The sequence below is a fragment of the Salvelinus fontinalis genome, chromosome 32 (assembly GCF_029448725.1).
Source record: "Salvelinus fontinalis isolate EN_2023a chromosome 32, ASM2944872v1, whole genome shotgun sequence".
Classification (NCBI taxonomy): domain Eukaryota; kingdom Metazoa; phylum Chordata; class Actinopteri; order Salmoniformes; family Salmonidae; genus Salvelinus; species Salvelinus fontinalis.
Window position 1 is genome coordinate 40,134,141 of NC_074696.1, and position 19,189 is coordinate 40,153,329.

At 45.4% G+C, this 19,189-nt stretch overlaps 1 protein-coding gene across 3 annotated transcripts; it reads left to right on the forward strand.

Annotated features, from left to right (window-relative positions):
* Window positions 1–4,454: 4,454 nt before the first annotated feature.
* LOC129831337 (PR domain zinc finger protein 1-like) lies at window positions 4,455–18,230 on the forward strand. Of its 3 annotated transcripts, XM_055894660.1 has the most exons (7): window positions 4,455–4,621; window positions 5,324–5,630; window positions 10,293–10,412; window positions 12,463–12,706; window positions 14,573–15,447; window positions 15,553–15,681; window positions 16,269–18,230. In XM_055894660.1, exons 2-7 carry the CDS (start codon window positions 5,463–5,465, stop codon window positions 16,839–16,841), a joined length of 2,109 nt encoding a protein of 702 aa, XP_055750635.1. In that variant the 5' UTR covers window positions 4,455–4,621; window positions 5,324–5,462; the 3' UTR covers window positions 16,842–18,230. The 3 variants fall into 3 exon arrangements, with proteins under 3 accessions (XP_055750635.1, XP_055750637.1, XP_055750636.1); XM_055894662.1 differs by lacking the exon at window positions 4,455–4,621 and having other exon boundaries at window positions 5,291–5,630; XM_055894661.1 differs by lacking the exons at window positions 4,455–4,621; window positions 5,324–5,630; window positions 10,293–10,412 and adding an exon at window positions 11,742–12,260.
* Window positions 18,231–19,189: the final 959 nt, after the last annotated feature.

The window sequence follows — 19,189 nt, forward strand, 5'->3', positions numbered from 1 at the left end:
ATCACGCTGAGCCTCCCTGTCCTGAGCCTCATCTCAGACAGTCTGCTTTTTAGAGAAATTAGCCGCCGGGGGACAGAAGCTCAGAGATCTTTAGGGTCCCCCCTCAACTCCCTCATACACACGCAACAGTGAAGCGCCCAGCACTCCTGGAATAGAAGTTGTGCCAGATGGCAGCCAATTTAGCTATCGTTTCACTGGGCAAGTTAAGAACAGGTGGTGCTAGACAGACAGACACACAGTGACATGCAGGACAAAGACAAAGAAACATACATAAATATACTGTATATACTTATAGTGAAGTCAACTAAATGCTACCCAACGCCAGCAGGGAAATGCTTTAGAAATATATGGACATAATATGCACACATGCAGTAAACCCCAACACAACACATGTACGCATAAGCGCCACAAAGGGTGTTTCCGCCTTTCTCTCCCGCCGTAAATATATCAGTGGCCTACAGCCCAAGCTCCATCCACGTGCATGCGCAGGAAGACCTACGTTGAGGAGTTAATTATCCTGACTCTCACCCTAGAGGAAAAATTGCACTGATCCCATGGGAATTCATGAAGCCTAGGAGAAGGTCTTGTTGAGTGATTGTATGACATATGACATATGACCATTAACACTAACAACCAATTGAACACCGTTTCTTCTTCTTCTTCATTTCCCCATGCATTAAGGAAGTTCCTGTATATACAACATCCAACTTGATTGACCAACATTTCTGCGATTCTGAAAGATTTTAATGGAGGGTTCTTAATTGAACGTGAACCATCTGTGTTATCAATTTTCTTAAAGTGATTCTAGCACTCTATAAGGAATTGTAAGACTTACTATAAGACATGCTATAGGCGTATATCCTATACAAGTACTACTAACACTTAATAACACCGGTGGTTCATAGAAAGTAGAGACCAACCTATATGTTTTCTTTGGGGTCTGATAACGATTCATATTTTTTGTGGGACAAAACTTACCGATACCGCCTCCCGAGTGGCACAGCACAGCTGTGTCACTACAGGTCCTGGTATGATTCCAGGCTGTGTGGCAGCTGGCCGCGACCGGGAGACCCATGAGGGGGCGCACAATTGGCCCAGCGTCGTCCGGGTTAGGGGAGGGTTTGGCCCGAACGGGATGTCCTTGTCCCATCGCGCTCTAGTGACTCCTATGGTGGGCCCAGGCGCATGCACGCTGACACGGTCGTCAGTTGGACGGTGCTTCCTCTGACACACTGGTGCGGCAGTGAGCAGTGGCGTGGTCGTGTTTCGGAGGACACATGGCTCTCTACCTTCACTTCTCCAGAGTCCGTAGGGGAGTTGCAGCAATGGGACAAGATTGTAACTACCAATTAGAAAATGGGTAAAAAAAGAAAACTTACCGATACCGACATATTTGCAGATTTTGTGTTTTACAGCAGGGAAATTAAAAAGTAAATTTTTTCCACACTAAGTTCTCTTAAATTTCCATCCAAAAGAGTAATTGTTCAAGAAATGTCTTCAAATGTTGATTTCTTACATTGTGACAATAATGACAACGAGAATGGTGTTCAGATACGAGAATAGTGTTCAGATAAGCATGAGATTCACTTTTTTCCATCCCATTTATTGAATATCGGTTATCGGTAGAATTATCGGCCGATATCAATATATCGGTAAAAGGCCAATATTGGCCGATTAATATAGATGAAACTATATACACTGCTCAAAAAAATAAAGGGAACACTTAAATAACACAATGTAACTCCAAGTCAATCACACTTCTGTGAAATCAAACTGTCCACTTAGGAAGCAACACTGATTGACAATAAATTTCACATGCTGTTGTGCAAATGGAATAGACAAAAGGTGGAAATTATAGGCAATTAGCAAGACACCCCCCAAAACAGGAGTGATTCTGCAGGTGGTGACCACAGACCACTTCTCAGTTCCTATGCTTCCTGGCTGATGTTTTGGTCACTTTTGAATGCTGGCGGTGCTCTCACTCTAGTGGTAGCATGAGACGGAGTCTACAACCCACACAAGTGGCTCGGGTAGTGCAGTTCATCCAGGATGGCACATCAATGCGAACTGTGGCAAAAAGGTTTGCTGTGTCTGTCAGCGTAGTGTCCAGAGCATGGAGGCCCTACCAGGAGACAGGCCAGTACATCAGGAGACGTGGAGGAGGCCGTAGGAGGGCAACAACCCAGCAGCAGGACCGGTACCTCCGCCTTAGTGCAAGGAGGTGCACTGCCAGCGCCCTGCAAAATGACCTCCAGCAGGCCACAAATGTGCATGTGTCTGCTCAAACGGTCAGAAACAGACTCCATGAGGGTGGTATGAGGGCCCAACGTCCACAGTTGGGGGTTGTGCTTACAGCCCAACACCGTGCAGGACGTTTGGCATTTGCCAGAGAACACCAAGATTGGCAAATTCGCCACTGGCGCCCTGTGCTCTTCACAGATGAAAGCAGGTTCACACTGAGCACATGAGCACATGTGACAGACGTGACAGAGTCTGGAGACGCCGTGGAGAACGTTCTGCTGCCTACAACATCCTCCAGCATGACCGGTTTGGCGATGGGTCAGTCATGGTGTGGGGTGGCATTTCTTTGTGGGGCCGCACAGCCCTCCCTGTGCTCGCCAGAGGTAGCCTGACTGCCATTAGGTACCGAGATGAGATCCTCAGACCCCTTGTGAGACCATATGCTGACATATGCACATTTGTGGCCTGCTGGAGGTCATTTTGCAGGGCGCTGGCAGTGCACCTCCTTGCACTAAGGTGGAGGTACCAGTCCTGCTGCTGGGTTGTTGCCCTCCTACGGCCTCCTCCACGTCTCCTGATGTACTGGCCTGTCTCCTGGTAGGGCCTCCATGCTCTGGACACTACGCTGACAGACACAGCAAACCTTTTTGCCACAGTTCGCATTGATGTGCCATCGTGGAAGAACTGCACTACCTGAGCCACTTGTGTGGGTTGTAGACTCCGTCTCATGCTACCACTAGAGTGAGAGCACCGCCAGCATTCAAAAGTGACCAAAACATCAGCCAGGAAGCATAGGAACTGAGAAGTGGTCTGTGGTCACCACCTGCAGAATCACTCCTGTTTTGGGGGGTGTCTTGCTAATTGCCTATAATTTCCACCTTTTGTCTATTCCATTTGCACAACAGCATGTGAAATTTATTGTCAATCATTGTTGCTTCCTAAGTGGACAGTTTGATTTCACAGAAGTGTGATTGACTTGGAGTTACATTGTGTTGTTTAAGTGTTCCCTTTATTTTTTTGAGCAGTGTATATCGGTCAGGCTCTAAAAAGAAAATGTTACCAAAAACCTTGCTATAAGACATCATAGAGGCTTATACCATGTACAAGCATTAATAACACTTAATAACACTGACAGTTCATAGAAAGTGTTACCAAAAATCCTCTGTCTTGAAGGTGTTAGACAAATACAGTACAGCTGAGATTGGAGTTCCATCACCTCACAGGATGTCTAAGCCACAAACCGATGTCCACGTGTTGCAGGGGGCTAGCCAGAAATGTATACACATAATATGCACACATACCCTATACCCCAACACAACACATGTACGCATAAGATTCATAAAATCAAATACGGGAAGTCCTTCTTATAATCCAAACTATATAAATAAACATGATAAACTATTTATGAACTATATATAAATAATATTTTCATATGTATATATATCAGCGTAAGATGTACTAACTACTTCATTTTTGGCAGATTTTATTTAATTTTTTAAATATTCATTCAATATTAAAATATAAAAAATTTCAATATTCATCCGAGGTTTTCCTGTAAAAATCTAAAGGAATCAACCTAGAGGCATAGAATTTTACGTTGACTCCCCGCTTCCAATTATCCAGAAAGATCTTACAACAATTTACAGTCCTTTCACAATACAATGGATGATCCTTTGCACCTCTATGCTTTATTGTGAATCCAAATAAAATATTTGAAGTGTGTGTGTGTACTTGTGTTCAGGGTCCTTTGAACCTAAATGTTTTATTATGAATTTGAAAAAAGTATGTGTGTGTGTGATCTGGGGGATTGAGGAGACCAAGATGTTGGAGGTCAAGGTGAGGGGCTGAGGACGTTGTTCCACCAGATCAGATTGCTCGTTAAGGGCCAAACCATGCAAAAGTCTATGTGTGTTTCAGTGTGTTTGTCAGTGGCCACAAGCCAGCCATCTGCTATTCTTTCTTTCATTCATTTGGATGCCTTACGTGGGCCCTGGGGTGTTCCTTTGTGTGTGTGTGTGTGTTCACGTGTGTGTGCACAGTCACTTGCGGCCAAGTGTACATTCAGGGAATTGTCCAAAGCCACCAGTTGTGTGTCAATTGGCGCACGTCCAACTAATCCTCTCAGTCACATGGCCAACGGCAGCTTCCCATTGGACGAGAGGATGGGGTAAAAAAGCATTGCCCAACGGTGGCTCGGGAGATTTGGTGGCAGAGGCAAAGTGGCCACAGCCTGGATACCCGAAGGATCTTACAGGGAGGAATTCCTGGAAAAACAAAGTGAGAGTGACACTGGAAATAGTAGAAGACAAAACAAAGAGAGGAAGCGAGGGATGACCTTACCAAAGAGATGATGATCCCACAGCAAAATTATTGTCTAAAAGTAATTGTCAACTGCTTCCTATTTTGTGCCTGTATGACAATCCATTTTTTTTTTAGAAGGAAGGTGTTTAAGCAATATGTCAAATACAGTAATTGTGAACTTTTGTATTCGAGTCAATGTTGAGTGAATGAACAGCACTGAATGGGCTTGACCTCTTGGGTCATGGTCAACAATGGGGGTTGAGAAATGGAGTTGACTTGTTTACACTTACTTGATGGACTAGGATTTGGATTGGATTTGATCAACCATGGTGATATTCAGATTAATATTGGGGCTTGGAATATGTTGAATATTTTTGCTGGGTTGAATGGAAAAGCTGCAAGGATTTTTGGTGAAATTAAGCATGTTGACTTGATTCGGTATTGAGCAATAACTTATTAGCTTGATGATGTTTTGGCTGAATTACATTGCTGATCATTTTGTCATTCAGTGGTTCTGTTGCCTTTTTGCAATATTGCTGCTCCATGGATTATATTGATGACGACAAACATTGTCAACACCCTATCATGCAGTGGGGATTAAGTCACTTTCAATCAATTCTCACAGTACAGGGTTTTGCTTATCAAGTGACAATGACAAGTGACAACAAGACGCAAGGCAAAGGAATTCCACTAGTTGTCACTAGTGAATTCAAACATACCATTTTATTCATGCTAGGATAAAGTAGCTGGAGACCTCTTCTCTCCCTTTTCTCTCTTCCAGACCTCAAGCTTTAACCAACGCGTTTAAAGACGAGGGCCCCCAAGAAAAACAAAGTATCACCAAAGTGACACCGTACCGAAGCACCCCAACCCAAACCAAGTCCAGTGGGGAAGAGAGAATCAACACAAAGAGTGTTACGATGAAGCTGGAGACAGACCCAGATATGAGGGAGTGGCGAGAGGACGACTTTGCCCTCAACTGTACCTACATTGTCCCTGACCAGGTGTCGGACCCCAGCTTCGGTGTGCCCAAAGCCATGACGTCCATACCCCGCAACCTCACCTTTGAGTACAGCACAGAGAATGAGGTAGGAACTTTATTAGAAATCACATTTAAAATCAGCATTTCTGTAAAGGCGCCAGATTTAGAACCAGGAGGGGAATACAGTACACGTTCACAGCCAAGTGCATGTTTGTGTATTGACATTTACTGTGATGCACCAGGTCTTTCTTACATACTCTATTAATCAAGTCTGAATGAATCTGGGAGAGTCAGAGGTCAATGACAAGTTGTGGTCAAGGCTCGTGTTAGGTGCGAGCAAGAGCTTCTCCATTCCATTGCTGGTTTGTTCAGTGTCACGATGGCCATCTCGCGTGTGCACCGGTACAAGCCCCTAGCCTCTTTACCTTTACCAACCATTGTTTGTTACCAGTCATTGCCTAGCCTCTTTACCGTTAGATTAGGTCAGTATTACAATCACGTCTCTGGGTCAACACACACACATTTCCGTGAACAGGTAGCTGCAATACTGGAACAAATACCTTGTCATTATGTGTCTTTTCCATATTGCATCACAATCACTGCCAGGATCTTCCGACCACAAACAGGCATAAGGGACCAGGGCTGCTGCATCCAGGTGATCCAACCTGAGCGGTAAAATCACATCAACAGTTCCCGGTCTTGCCCTCCTTCCCCCTCTCCTCTCGATCCCTCTTTTCCCTCCATTTAGGTGAATCAGTCTTCTACACAATATCTCCAGGCTATGAGTGTCAGTGAATCAGCTGACTGGCATGGCATTATGACTCACTAGAGAAGGGATCTGAGGTGTGAGGTTTTAGGCCGAGGGTGTCCTAAAATGTACACCATGCTCTTGTGGAAAGTGAACTTCAAATTGTGGCAGAAAAGTCGTCTCTGTCTTTTTGGGGAAAAAAAAGGCTGTAATTCTCTCTTGCATTCTTCTCACTTGGTCAATCTTCTTCACTTTTCGTGTGGTTAACTGAGCATACGGTTCCTTCCTCCTTCTCTCAGTATTTTCATCCGAGCAACGCTTAGATGTCCCTGCTTTAGCTGTGAGCGTCTCTTCTCTTCCTCTCTCTGCTGCTTTTTCTGCCTAGGCCTGCGAGAGGTGTGAAAACTGTGGTTATGAACGCATGGTACGGTTTTCTATGACTTTGTTAGTCTCCTTCCACCCTCACAAACACAAACATCAGCCAAACCAGATGTAGCAAGTTGAATACACAGTGCAAGACTTCACTTTCACACCAAGGGTTTGTGAGAACTCTTTTCCTGTTTCAGCAGAGGCAAAGTGGCCCTCAACTCTACTGTACTTGCATGCAAGACAGCAACATTACTTGCACTTGCAAGCAGAACTTTTTTATATGAGTGTCTCACTAAAACACACGTGTAAAGTACAACATTTCAAACATGTTACAGTCTTTTGGTAAGGCTGGCTTTGTAGACTCAGAGACGTTTCCCTTTCTGATAATGGCATAATGTCAATTTCTCCCCTGAGTAGTTGGCATTTGCTTGGGGAATCCATATAACCTATGGCGTTTTTATGTCCTGGCATCTTAGCATCTTAGCATCTTGGCATCTTACCTTATATATACATGTATGTATGTATGTATGTATGTATGTATGTATGTATGTATGTATGTATGTATGTATGTATGTATGTATGTATGTATGTATGTATGTGTATGTATGTATGTGTATATGTATATGTATATGTATGTGTATGTGTATGTGTATGTGTATGTGTGTGTGTGTGTGTGTGTGTGTGTGTGTGTGTGTGTGTGTGTGTGTGTGTGTTTCCCAGTAAAGGTCACAGTGCCAGAGGGTGTGTGAATCGACAGGAAACAGACACATGCCAATTGAATCAAAAATAAAACCTATGAACTACCTATGGGAACTTCACACATACTTATTAGTCCTTGCCAACCATTGTTTGTTACCAGTCATTGTTTAGTCATGGCGATTGCCGATTATGCAAAATTACTACTTTTCAATTCTGGGATTCTTTCAGTTGTTCACCAAGTTATTATTGACTAACAGAAAGAGAAATTCTATTTAATTTTCATATTACTTTTTTTGGTCCTCTTTCAGTCCTAATGTAATACTTATATACAAAAGTATGTGGACAACACTTCAGATTAGTGGATTCGCCTATTTCAGCCATGCCCGTTACTGACAGGTCTAAAAAAATCAAGCACACAGCCATGCAATCTCCATAGACAAACATTGCCAGTAGAATGGCCTTACTGAAGAGCTCAGTGACTTTCAACATGGCACCGTCATAGGATGCCCCCTTTCCAACAAGTCAGTTCGTCAAATTTCTTCCCTACTAGAGATGCCCCGGTCAACTGTTAGTGCTGTTATTGTGAAGTGGAAACTTCTAGGAGCAATAACGGCTCAGCCACGAAGTGGTAGGCCACAAAAGCTCACAGAACGGGACCGCCGAGTGCTGAAGTGTGTAGCGCATAAAAATCGTCTGTCCTCTGTTGCAACACTCATTACCGAGTTCCAAACTGTCTCTGGAAGCAACGTCAGCACAATAACTGTTTGTTGGGAGCTTCATGAAATGGGTTTCCATGGTCGAGCAGCAGCACACAAGCCTAAGATCACAATGCGCAATGCCAAGAGTCGGCAGGAGTGGTGTAAAGCTCACAGCCATTGGACTCTGGAGCAGCGGAAACGCATTCTCTGGAGTGATGAATCACGCCTCACCATCCGACGGAAGAATCTGGGTTTGACAGATGCTAGGAGAACGCTACCTGCCCCAATGCATAGTGCCAACTATAATTTTGGTGAAGGAGGAATAATGGTCTGTGGCTGTTTTCATGGTTCAGGTGAGGCCCCTTAGATCCAGTGAAGGGAAATATTTTATGCAACAGCATACAATGACATTCTAGACAATTCTGTGCTTTTAACTTTGTGGGAACAGTTTGTGGAAGGCCTTTTCCTGTTTCAGCATGACAATGCCCCTGTGCACAAAGCGAGGTCCATACAGAAATAGTTTGTCAAGATCAGTGTGGAAGAACTTGACTGGCCTGCACAGAGCCCTGACCTCAACCCCATCAAACACTTTTGGGCTGAATTGGAACACTGACTGCGAGCCAGGCCTAATCGCCCAACATCCGTGCCTGACCTCACAAATTCTCTTGTGGCTGAATGGAAGCAAGTCCCCACAGCAATGTTCCAACATCTATTGGAAAGTCTTCCCAGTAAACAGCTGAGGCCACACGTAAGATCATGAATGGAAGGATTTGGCTGGTCAGTATAGAAGAGGGGTCACTCCCCCCTTCACTCCTCCTTCCAACGCTCTTCGTAACACCTAAGTGTGCCAAGAGGAGGGGGGGGGGGGGGGGGCTGAGGGGTGAGGGGAGGAGGTGGGTAAGTAGGTTAAGCTCCAACGATTAACGTTCGTTTGGGGCACAGGGCAGGCATCGTCACAGGCTGTATTTCCTGGCTGCGAGAGGACCTATTCCCGAGCAGGGACAGTTAGGGGGGAAGGTGGGAGGGAGAGTGGTGGCGTGGTCCAGTCAAGAAGCGAGTCCTCTACTCCCCCCCCCCCCCCTCCTTCCTCGTCTTCTTATAAACCTGGCTGAGCGGTTGTTAATCAGCAGCCCCGTCGCAGCTCATTCATTAGTCACGCTAAAACGGGGCCACACAATGTCCCTGTCACACTCACTTTCGTCTCACCCTCCGTCACCCCCTGGCCAGGACTCAACAGATCTTCAAGACAAAGCCCCTTAAGACACCCCCCCCACCCCCAAGCTATGGGTGCGTCTCACAGATGCTCCCTGCCAAGCGGGGGTGTCCCCTGTGCCTTATTCAAACTTCCAGTACTTTCTAAAGAATCCCTATTGAAGTACGAGTCAGGTTGCTATTCCTGGCCGTCAAGGCTCAGGGGAGAGAGTCAGTCCTACTGTAGCTATTTCCCTGTTTCCTTACGCCAGCTCTCGAGTTAACTGTGGATGCGTGTTTTTCTTTACTTCATGTAAGTGTGTAAGTTGAGTCTGGTAAACTCCGAGTCAGAGTGTAGACATTGAACACGTACCAGAAAAAGTCCAGGCACTACAGAGACTGGTGGTCATTCTCACCAGCGGGGGCAGCGGTGAGCTGAGTTAGGTCATTTGTGTTCCGTCTCTGTCCCTGTAAAAGGGCTCTGCATGGTCAATCCAACGTCTGCGGCGGCCGTAGAGCGTTCCCTGCAATACGGCCACCGCAGAAGTCAGGGCATTTATACTTCTCGAGCTTTGCTGAGCAGAGCAGAGCTGTTGTGAAGTAAGTTGCCATGGAAGTGCGTTCGTGTTTATACTGTCAATGCAGAGCTATACGGGCCCCTCCGCATTGTTAAATCACTTGGTCGGCGCACGGCGATGCGGTACAGAGCTCAATTTGGCCTCTGAATGGCTCCGGAGGCTCTGCAATTGCGTCACACCATTCATTCGGTGCCTGCATCCACATTGTAAGGTCAAGCATAAATTGGCTTTAAGTCAATGGTGTTTATGAGGACAGTCAGCAAGTCAGAGAAGCAGGTCAGAGAAAGTGCAATTCCCTTCATTCATTTAATGACTGCAGCCTCATGCTTCTAACAACTCTATTTCTATGGTCAAGGCTGTCTTAAGGAACTGGCACTGTTTGACTGACTCTAATGTTTGATAGCATGGGTTCCAGATCTGTTTGTGCTGTCTTGAAATCTGGTTCTAAGGCTTAACTGTTTGATGATGTATCGTCTTGTGTTTAGGTGACAGGCGTGTTCAGCAAAGAGTACATTCCTCAGGGGACTCGGTTCGGACCTCTGCAGGGTGACATCTACACCAAATACAACGTCCCCAAACAGGCCGACAGGAAATACTTCTGGAGGGTAAGTTGGCGGAATAACCCTTCACACACACACGGTTTGTTTGGCCTTGGTCCAATTGTCCTTTTCATTAAAGTTCTTCCCATCTTGTCCTAACATGATTTTGGCAGCAACAAATTAGATTTGGCATACTTAAAAGAAACAGGATAACCAAAAATAGTTATAGTAAATAGTTATAACTTGCTCTCAGTCAGCTGGAGTTGTATATGAAGACATACTGAAAATATCAGCCAGGTCACCCGTGATACAAGTTAGTATTCAACTTCCATCCATGTCTGAAGACGTCAAGATGTCGGGAGATGATGTGGAAACCAGCCACTAGGGGCAACAGTGAGCGCTGTTACCTTCAAGTAGGTTTGGGCTTTGCTAGGGCATTGTGGACAGGGATGGTGGATGGGCGTAAGCATCTGCCTCTGATTCCAAAGGTTGCAAGTGCTTATCCAGTGATATTTTTGTTTTAAGCCTATCCCAGCCCCTAACCCTTACCTTAACCATTCTGAGTTAATACCTTCACAATTTGTAGTCAATTCCTGAACGTAACCCTTAACTTTAAAATGCTGAGTTAATGCCTAAACTTAATGCCTTAAACACAAATTTGACTTTGGAGCAACTTTGAAATTTGACGTTTGAACGTCTAAATTCTGACGCGAGAATGTGAGAGCTGGTTGAGAGCTGAGAGAGCTGCTACAGCCATGAAAGCAGGTGAATGAAATGATACTGTGGGTTCTGGGGGAGAAATCTCAATACCTTACCTAACAAGCAGATATGGGAACTGCTTCTCGAAAGAGACGGGAAAAAGAGATTCGACCCAAAATTCGTCCTAGTTTTCTTCTCCAATTATTCTTGGAAAAAGAAGCAAAAGTGGTCGAACAGTTTCACACCAAGTCAGTCACTTCCCATCTAAAAGGAAACAAAAATGCATTGCTCAGAAGCCCATAGGTATTCAGGGGTTTTGGACAGATTTTTTAGGGAAGTTGTGGATCTTTTCACGCACGCAACAATTACATCCTTCCCAGTGCTCAAGTACCATTCAACCCATTCAACAAGTATGACATATAGGAAGTGATTGATAGCGTTCCTCTCTCTCTCTCTCTCTCTCATGCACACTTCCTTCTCATTCCCACACACCCTCGTCCTCTCTCTGTCTCCCGGCGGTGACTTGCCTAATTCAGGAGTTTTCTCTGAGTCGTTTCCCTGTTAGGGCTTTCTGTCCTACGTTGTCACCTTCCTTCTGGCATTTCCTGTTAACCAGATCCATCCTGTCCTACTACTGCAAATTGGTGAAAGTCTGACTCGCCTCGAGAGAATGTCAACACTCTCTCACGGGACAGGTGTGGACGTGTGTGACGTGTGTGTGCCTGTGAGCACGTGCCGCCATCTATTTGTGTGTGTTTGTGTCTGCCAACACAACCCCTCTTACACTTCCTTAAGGGATGCCAGTAAAAACCATTACAGTGCACCCTATATTTAATAAGTGATTGACAACTTGACAAGTGAGGAAATGTAATGGAAATGCCTACGGTTGACAATATTGCGATATGCTGCATCTCCTGGTGGGAAGCAGCCATTCAAGTCTGGGCATGTTGAGAGAAACCCCCCAACCAGAGTGTGAGAGACAGAAAGAGAAAGAGAGAAAAAAATGTCTGTCTGTCTGTCTGGGCGTGCGTTCAAACTCTTTGCCCTGCCCCCTCTCCGTCAGTCTAACTAGCAGCTGATAAAAGCAGTGACAGCGTTGATTTCACACCAGACAGTGACAGTAGTTCAGGGACACACTCTCAAGAAACAACCCAGGTGGAACGAGAACCAGTTCATTCGAAGAGGATATAGGAGACTATTCTGTACATGGCAGAGGTGAACTACGCTTTCTATCTGTATACTGTGACAATGTTTGTCAACTGCCACAGTGAACATTTCAGTCATGAGTGAATGTAACAACACAGTAGATTACAAAGTTGTGTACTAACTGATGTTACACTACGTTTAAATACAAGTGTGTGTGTGTTCTATTATTGCATTGTGTTCTTATTTCACTCTCCCGTCTTTTCCCTCTCAGATCTATAACGGCAGGCAGCTATACCACTTCATCGACGGCTATGACGTGCGGCGCAGCAACTGGATGCGCTACGTCAACCCGGCGCACTCGCTGTCGGAACAGAACCTGGTGGCGTGCCAGAATGGCCGCGACGTCTACTTCTACACCAGCCGGCCCGTGGAGCCCAAGCAGGAGCTGCTGGTGTGGTACAGCCAAGATTTCGCCCAGAGACTGTGCAGCCAACCGGGTGACGAGCTCAAACAAAGTGAGTACCATCTTTGATTTTTTTTAATTTATTTGCCCTCCTCTCATCTGTTCACTCTCCTCAACTCCTCTCCTTGTTTCTTTCTCCGCTACCCTCTCCACTCGTCTTTCCCATCCTCTACTCTTCTCTCCTCTGCACTCATCTTTCTCTCTCCTTGATTTGCCTTTCCATCTACTCTCTACCTCTCTCTTTTCTGTGGCTCTACAATTAAGCACTATTCTATGTTATGACACTCAATGAAAAACTATTAGTGAGTGAGAGGTCAATGTAGTAAAAGACAGCCAGGTGTGTATGTTTGTCTCTAGGTGGAAACGATGGTGAACAGTGAGACAGTTTTCTTTTCATACCTATATCAGATAAAAAGGGGATTTAAATCTGTATGTGTTAGTCTGCTCGATAAGATGACACAAAGGTGAGCCTATTTTGTCCGATCACAGACTTTCACGATTATTGTCTTCAACGTAGTATTTTGGTCTCATATTGATAAGAACTGAGTTTATTACATGGTAAACAATGAGACTGAGTGTGACGGAAACCGTTTCCTGTCTTATCCCCTTTTTGGAGTGGGTGGCATTGTTATGGAATACATCCTGAGTCATGGTTGGGTGAGAGACTCACTGACAAAACACAATACACGGCTACACCTGCCTTAATGTAGAAGACAGCTCACCCACACACACACAAACACACTCACTCTTCCTTACACAAATCTCAAAAGGAGTAGAAAGTCATCTCAACAATGCCTGGTCAAGTAAAGTCCATGAGTCATAGTCAGCTGTAAATTCAGGTATGGCAAGTTGTCCACTCATTATATGACAACTAGTTTTGTTGCCAGAAATTCTGTAAGGAGACATGCCCTCTTACACTATAATTACATTACACAGTCATTCAACCTGTTGACTAATGTTGACTAGGCTACAATGGCAACTGCAATGACACAGTCATTTTTACTGTGTACTACACACACTTGGGGACACCCCTGATAAAGACTGTCATAAATAGACTAGGCCTCTAAAATTTCAACAAAACAATAACGATAAAAGTAGCTTAAATAGTTTATCCAAACACATTTGGTTTAAATTGACCAATTTATAGGCCTAATTAAATGGCTTACAATTTTTTCAATGAACAGGTTGGCACTGAACAGGTGACAGTTGAAAGTTCACGCCTAAGCTTTGTAGTATCCCTAGTGCACGGTTTAATGCACTATTGTAGCCTGCAGTGGTTTGAATTCCCCTTTAATCCTGGTTGTAAGGCAATTTCTGTTAAACAGCGAGTAATGCGTTAGCTACGCTACACAGATATTCACATAAAACATAAGTAGGACTTAAAACAAGCTAACTAAATGGCAAATGTATTTCTTCCTGCGGTCCCGAGAAGCACGCTCGTGCGGTAACTGAAACCTTGCGACAGAAACGTCCCAAAAAATTAAAGCTCTTTGTCTTACTACAAATCCTACATGACACATACCCACATACACCCACACATCAAAATGAAAACATTGCTATCATAGTGCCAGACAGAAACCGTGAACTCTTTGAAGTTTCATCTAAAAACTGAAACCATCATCATCATTTACCATAAGAGGGAGTGCTAGGGAGGATGTGAGAGATCGAGTGTGAGTGTGGTGCGTCATTACAGTCACTTCTCGCTCCGTTAAGACTGTGAACTTTGTCACTTGCCCATCAATACTGTCCTATTACAGAGTGATAAGTGAATAATGGCTCATTAGGTCTGCACAAAGGACGGATGGAAGTTGTATTATTGTGTGGATTGGCAAGGGTTGACAATTGTTTTTGCAGTGTATTTCATACACACTCAAACCCAACCACTATGTCCAACCTTGTGTTTTATCTTCTTCTATAGAACACATTATCGGAGAGGTCAGAGAATCCGAAGAGAAGGAGGAGATGACAGACGAGAGAGAGGATGAGGGGGAGGAGAGAATTGACGTGGAGGTGCTAGAAAGAGACACTCCGCCCGACACGCCAGACAACCAAATCATGGACTTCAGCCAGAAGATAGAGAATGAGAAGGTGACCCAGGACCACCGGGACCACCAGGGACCCATCCCCTCTCCTCAACCCATCCAGCGAGAGCCCAACCTGGGATCTCACGTCTACGGCTTCCCAGAGTGCCACCCTACCGCCCCCTCCCCTCCCCACGACCTCCACCTCCAAGGGCTCTACGGCCACAGAAAGGGCCTAGTGTCTTCCTACCCCCTCTACCATCCCTCCAGACCCCTTCAAACCCCCTACCAGCTTCTCCCCCCATACAGCAGCCCCCACTACCCTCTCCTCCTCCCCCAGTACCCCCCACCCTTCCCTGAGATGCTCCCCTCCAGAGGCCCTCTGCGGTACAGCAGCTACCCGAGTAGCGATGGACTTCCATACCCCTCCATGACCCACCAGCCTGGTCTGCTCCCAGTGCCTTTGCCCTACCCCGGAGCTACTCATGGAGGGCTGAAGGAGAGGACCCCAAATATGTCACCTCCTTGTGGAGCCCCAGCCACTCCAGAGCTCTCTCCCCTTCCCAAGCAGGAGCACCAGACACCCCTGCCGTCACCCTGTGGCTGTGAGGAGGCCATGAACCTCAGCCTGGCCATGCCAAAGAGCAGCCCCTCGCCACCTGCTGCCCCTGGCTACAAATCCCTCCCCTACCCCCTGAAGAAACAGAACGGCAAGATCAAGTACGAGTGCAACGTCTGCATCAAGACTTTCGGACAGCTGTCCAACCTCAAGGTGAGGATCTTATAGACATAGGTGGTACTTTTGGTTTCTTTGGTGGCCCAATCTATTCCTGTCTTATTGTGGGCTCCTATCTAACCGAGGCATTTTGTCTTTTAGGTGCATCTGAGAGTTCACAGTGGAGAGAAGCCCTTCCAGTGTCACCTCTGTCAGAAGAGCTTCACCCAGCTAGCCCACCTGCAGAAGCACCACCTGGTCCACACTGGAGAGAAACCACATGAGTGCACGGTATGTTTGTGTTTTGATCTGCTTTCTCCAGTCTACTTCAGCTCTAAAACACACACACCCCTGCGTGCCAGTATGACTTTCACCCTGCCCTGCGATGTAAGGAATCCCTGGGCTTTTGTTGAACACTATTTTATAACTATGTGGGTGTGATCATGACCTCAGTCCTGTGTTGATTTTCCTGGTCGGGTTCAGTGATCTCCCACTCAAAAGAAGCAGTCTACACTTATAGAAAAAAGGGTTCTTCGGCTGTCCCCACTCTTTGAACAACCCTTTTTGGTTCCAGGCTGAACTCTTTTGGGTTCCATGTAGAACTCTCTGGGGAAAGGGTTCTACATGGAACCCAATAGGGTTCTACCTGGATCCAAAAGGGTTCTACCTGGAACCAAAAAGGGTTGTTCAAATGGTTCTCCTATGGGTCTCTAGCACCTATTTACCCTGCTAGCACGCAAACAGGGAAGGCCCTGTCTGGCTGGCGGGCAAACAACAGAAACCCAGGAGCCTGGTTTCACCCAGTTGTTCTCATGATATCACTATCACAACATCATCCTAACCTGAACTTTCCTATCTATCTGTTCCTATTCATATAGGTGTGTCACAAGCGCTTCAGCAGCACCAGCAACCTAAGGACCCACCTGCGGCTCCACTCGGGTGAGAAGCCCTACCAGTGCAAGCTGTGCAGCACCAAGTTCACCCAGTACATCCACCTCAAGCTGCACCGACGCCTGCACATCGCCCGCGACCGCCCCCACTGCTGCCCGCTCTGCGCCCGCGCCTTCCTCCATCGCTTCTCGCTGCGCATCCACCAGCGCAGCTGCTGCCCCGCCTCTGCCCAGGTCCACGCCAACTCACATGCCCACACCCACATCCGCGAGCTGGTCGAGCGCTTCGACACCAGCCCCGAGGCGGACACTCTGCCTGAAGGGGCAGGACCAGCCCATTTGGAAGCTGCAGTGGAGCGCTGGGTAGCCCGGAGCTTGGAAGGGCGAGAGGGCAAGGAGGACCAGAGTGAAGCCACCCTGCTGCTCAAGGCCCTCACGGCGGCCATTAACGCCCCAGCTCCTCCCACCACGTCATCGCACACTTCTACTTCAGCCTATCAGGAGAGGGCTAGTGTGGTACGCCTCTACAACCGGCCAATGGTGAAGACGCAAGGGCAGTAGGCGAAGTAGAAGGACCCTTGTGGGGAGGGGTAAGGAACAAGAAACATTTTAAGGGTCTACCTCCTGAAAAGCCAGAGCACAATCTGGGGAAAAAAATCCTCGAGTACAAATAAGTATTTCCTCGAGGGGAAGAGAGACTATGGACAGCCAATAAGAGAGCAGCAAAACAAAGACATGGCCAGTGTGTTCAGTGATTGCACTTCCACCCTAACTAAGGGTGTTTTCTTTTTCGCTGTGAAGTTTCACTCACTTCACAGGTGTAATTTACATGGAATGTGTGAGAGAGTTTGTCAGCTATATTTGTTCAGTTGAGTGGTTATTTTTCCTGTTAACGTAATGTTACGTCTTGACACTTCCAAGGAGGCTTACTCCTGGGAAAACCGTTGGACCAATGCCACAAACTATTACTGCGATATCTAATGTTTTATTACCGGACAATCTTTGTGTGTGTTTATTTATTTTTTGCTAAAAAAGGGTAGATCAGGGATCTTGAAACTATGTGTATGTGTTTGCGTTTGCCAAAAAACAGCAAGAATCAAATAAAATATGAGGATAAACGGGTCTAACTTATGTAGCATAACTTTTAAAAAAATAACTTAAATAGTGTATTCTAATGTAATGTAACAAGAGAGGAAAGCAAACTAAAAGTAGTCCAAATGTTATAATGTTCCGGTTCAATGCAAATAGCTTCTCAGGACTTCCTGTGAGTCATTTAGTGATGTATTGGAGATACATACTTCTGCACAGAAACTAGCAATAAAAAGTAAAACGTTTGTTTCTCTATTTTTTTTGTCTTTTTGTAAGTTAAAACATTAAGACCGTGTATTTTTATTTGAATTTGTTTGTGTTTCTAGCTCTTTCTCTTTGATTTAGTTTGTTATCTACCCACTGTCGCTAAAGTTTTATTTCATTCGTCCTCTATACTGGTGGTACTGTAGATGCGAGTGTCATCTGAATCAGAGCTTGAACCATACAGTATGTGAGAATGAACCCAATGTGGTCTGTACTGCACTTGCCCCTTTACTCAGTCTGCTCCTAGTACCACTGTATATATACACTCAGGTGAATGGCTCTCGACTCTTGTTATTTTACCAAAACTATTGACAATAGTACCTCATACGAGAGCTGTACGTTTTCGCTCTCACTGGAAAAAGCCAGGAATAGATCCATGCGCACCAAGGTTTCTGTTACCTAAAACCAAAATGGTGGAACTGTTCTAACATTAATACTGTGTGAATTAGAATTGTTTTTGTATACACGTTTGTAGTTTTGTCTATGTAGTTTATTTTTGGACCAAGGTTATGATATGTGGATACTTTATGTCAGAGATTATTTTGATGATACTTTTGTAATAAATGTAGCACATTTAACATGTTGTTTTTCAAAATGTGATGTCTTTTGAGTTTTCTATTTTTCTCGCTTCAAAAATCCAACATGCTTGTATTTGCACATTCACATGAACGCACACACAGACACCCCCTCACAAATCCCCCACATACTCTCGCCCTCTCTTACTCATAACCAAACTCTAGAAAGTCCCATACGACGGCCCACTCAAAACTCTTGAGTTCACTTTCTTAGAAAATAAGAGGAACTGAGAGTATGCAATGATGTTCACTAGAATCAGTATCACTTATCATCAGACTATACCTAATGTGCTAATAATGATTGAATGATTGTGCTAATAACATTGAATACGGATTATGTCTTCTGAGAAAATGTTACCTTTCTATTGTTACCACCTTTCAGCATACTCATATAGTATGTAATCAAGATAGTCGTGAAGAGGGCACAAAAAAACTAAAAAAACTAAGATTTGGCATGGGTCCTCAGATCCTCAAAAGGTTCTATAGCTGCACCATCAAGAGCATCCTGACGGGTTGCATCGCTGCCTGGTATGGCAACTGCTTGACCTCCGACTGCAAGGCACTATAGAGGGTAGTGCGTACGACCCAGTACATCACTGGGGCCAAGCTTCCTGCCATCCAGGACCTCTATACCAGGCGGTGTCAGAGGAAAGCCCTAAAAAGACTCCAGCAACGCTAGTCATAGACTGTTCTCTCTACTACTGCACGGCAAGCGGTACCAGAGCGCCAAGTCTAGGTCCAAGAGGCTTCTAAACAGCTTCTACCCCCAAGCCATAAGAATCCTGAACATCTAATCAAATGGCTACCCAGACTATTTGCATCCCCCCCTCTTTTACGCTGCTGCTACTCTCTGTTGTTATCTATGCATAGTCACTTTAATAACTCTACCTACATGTACATATTACCTCAATTACCTCGACTAACCGGTGCCCCGCACATTGACTCTGTGCCGTTACCCCCTGTATAACGCCTCGCTATTGT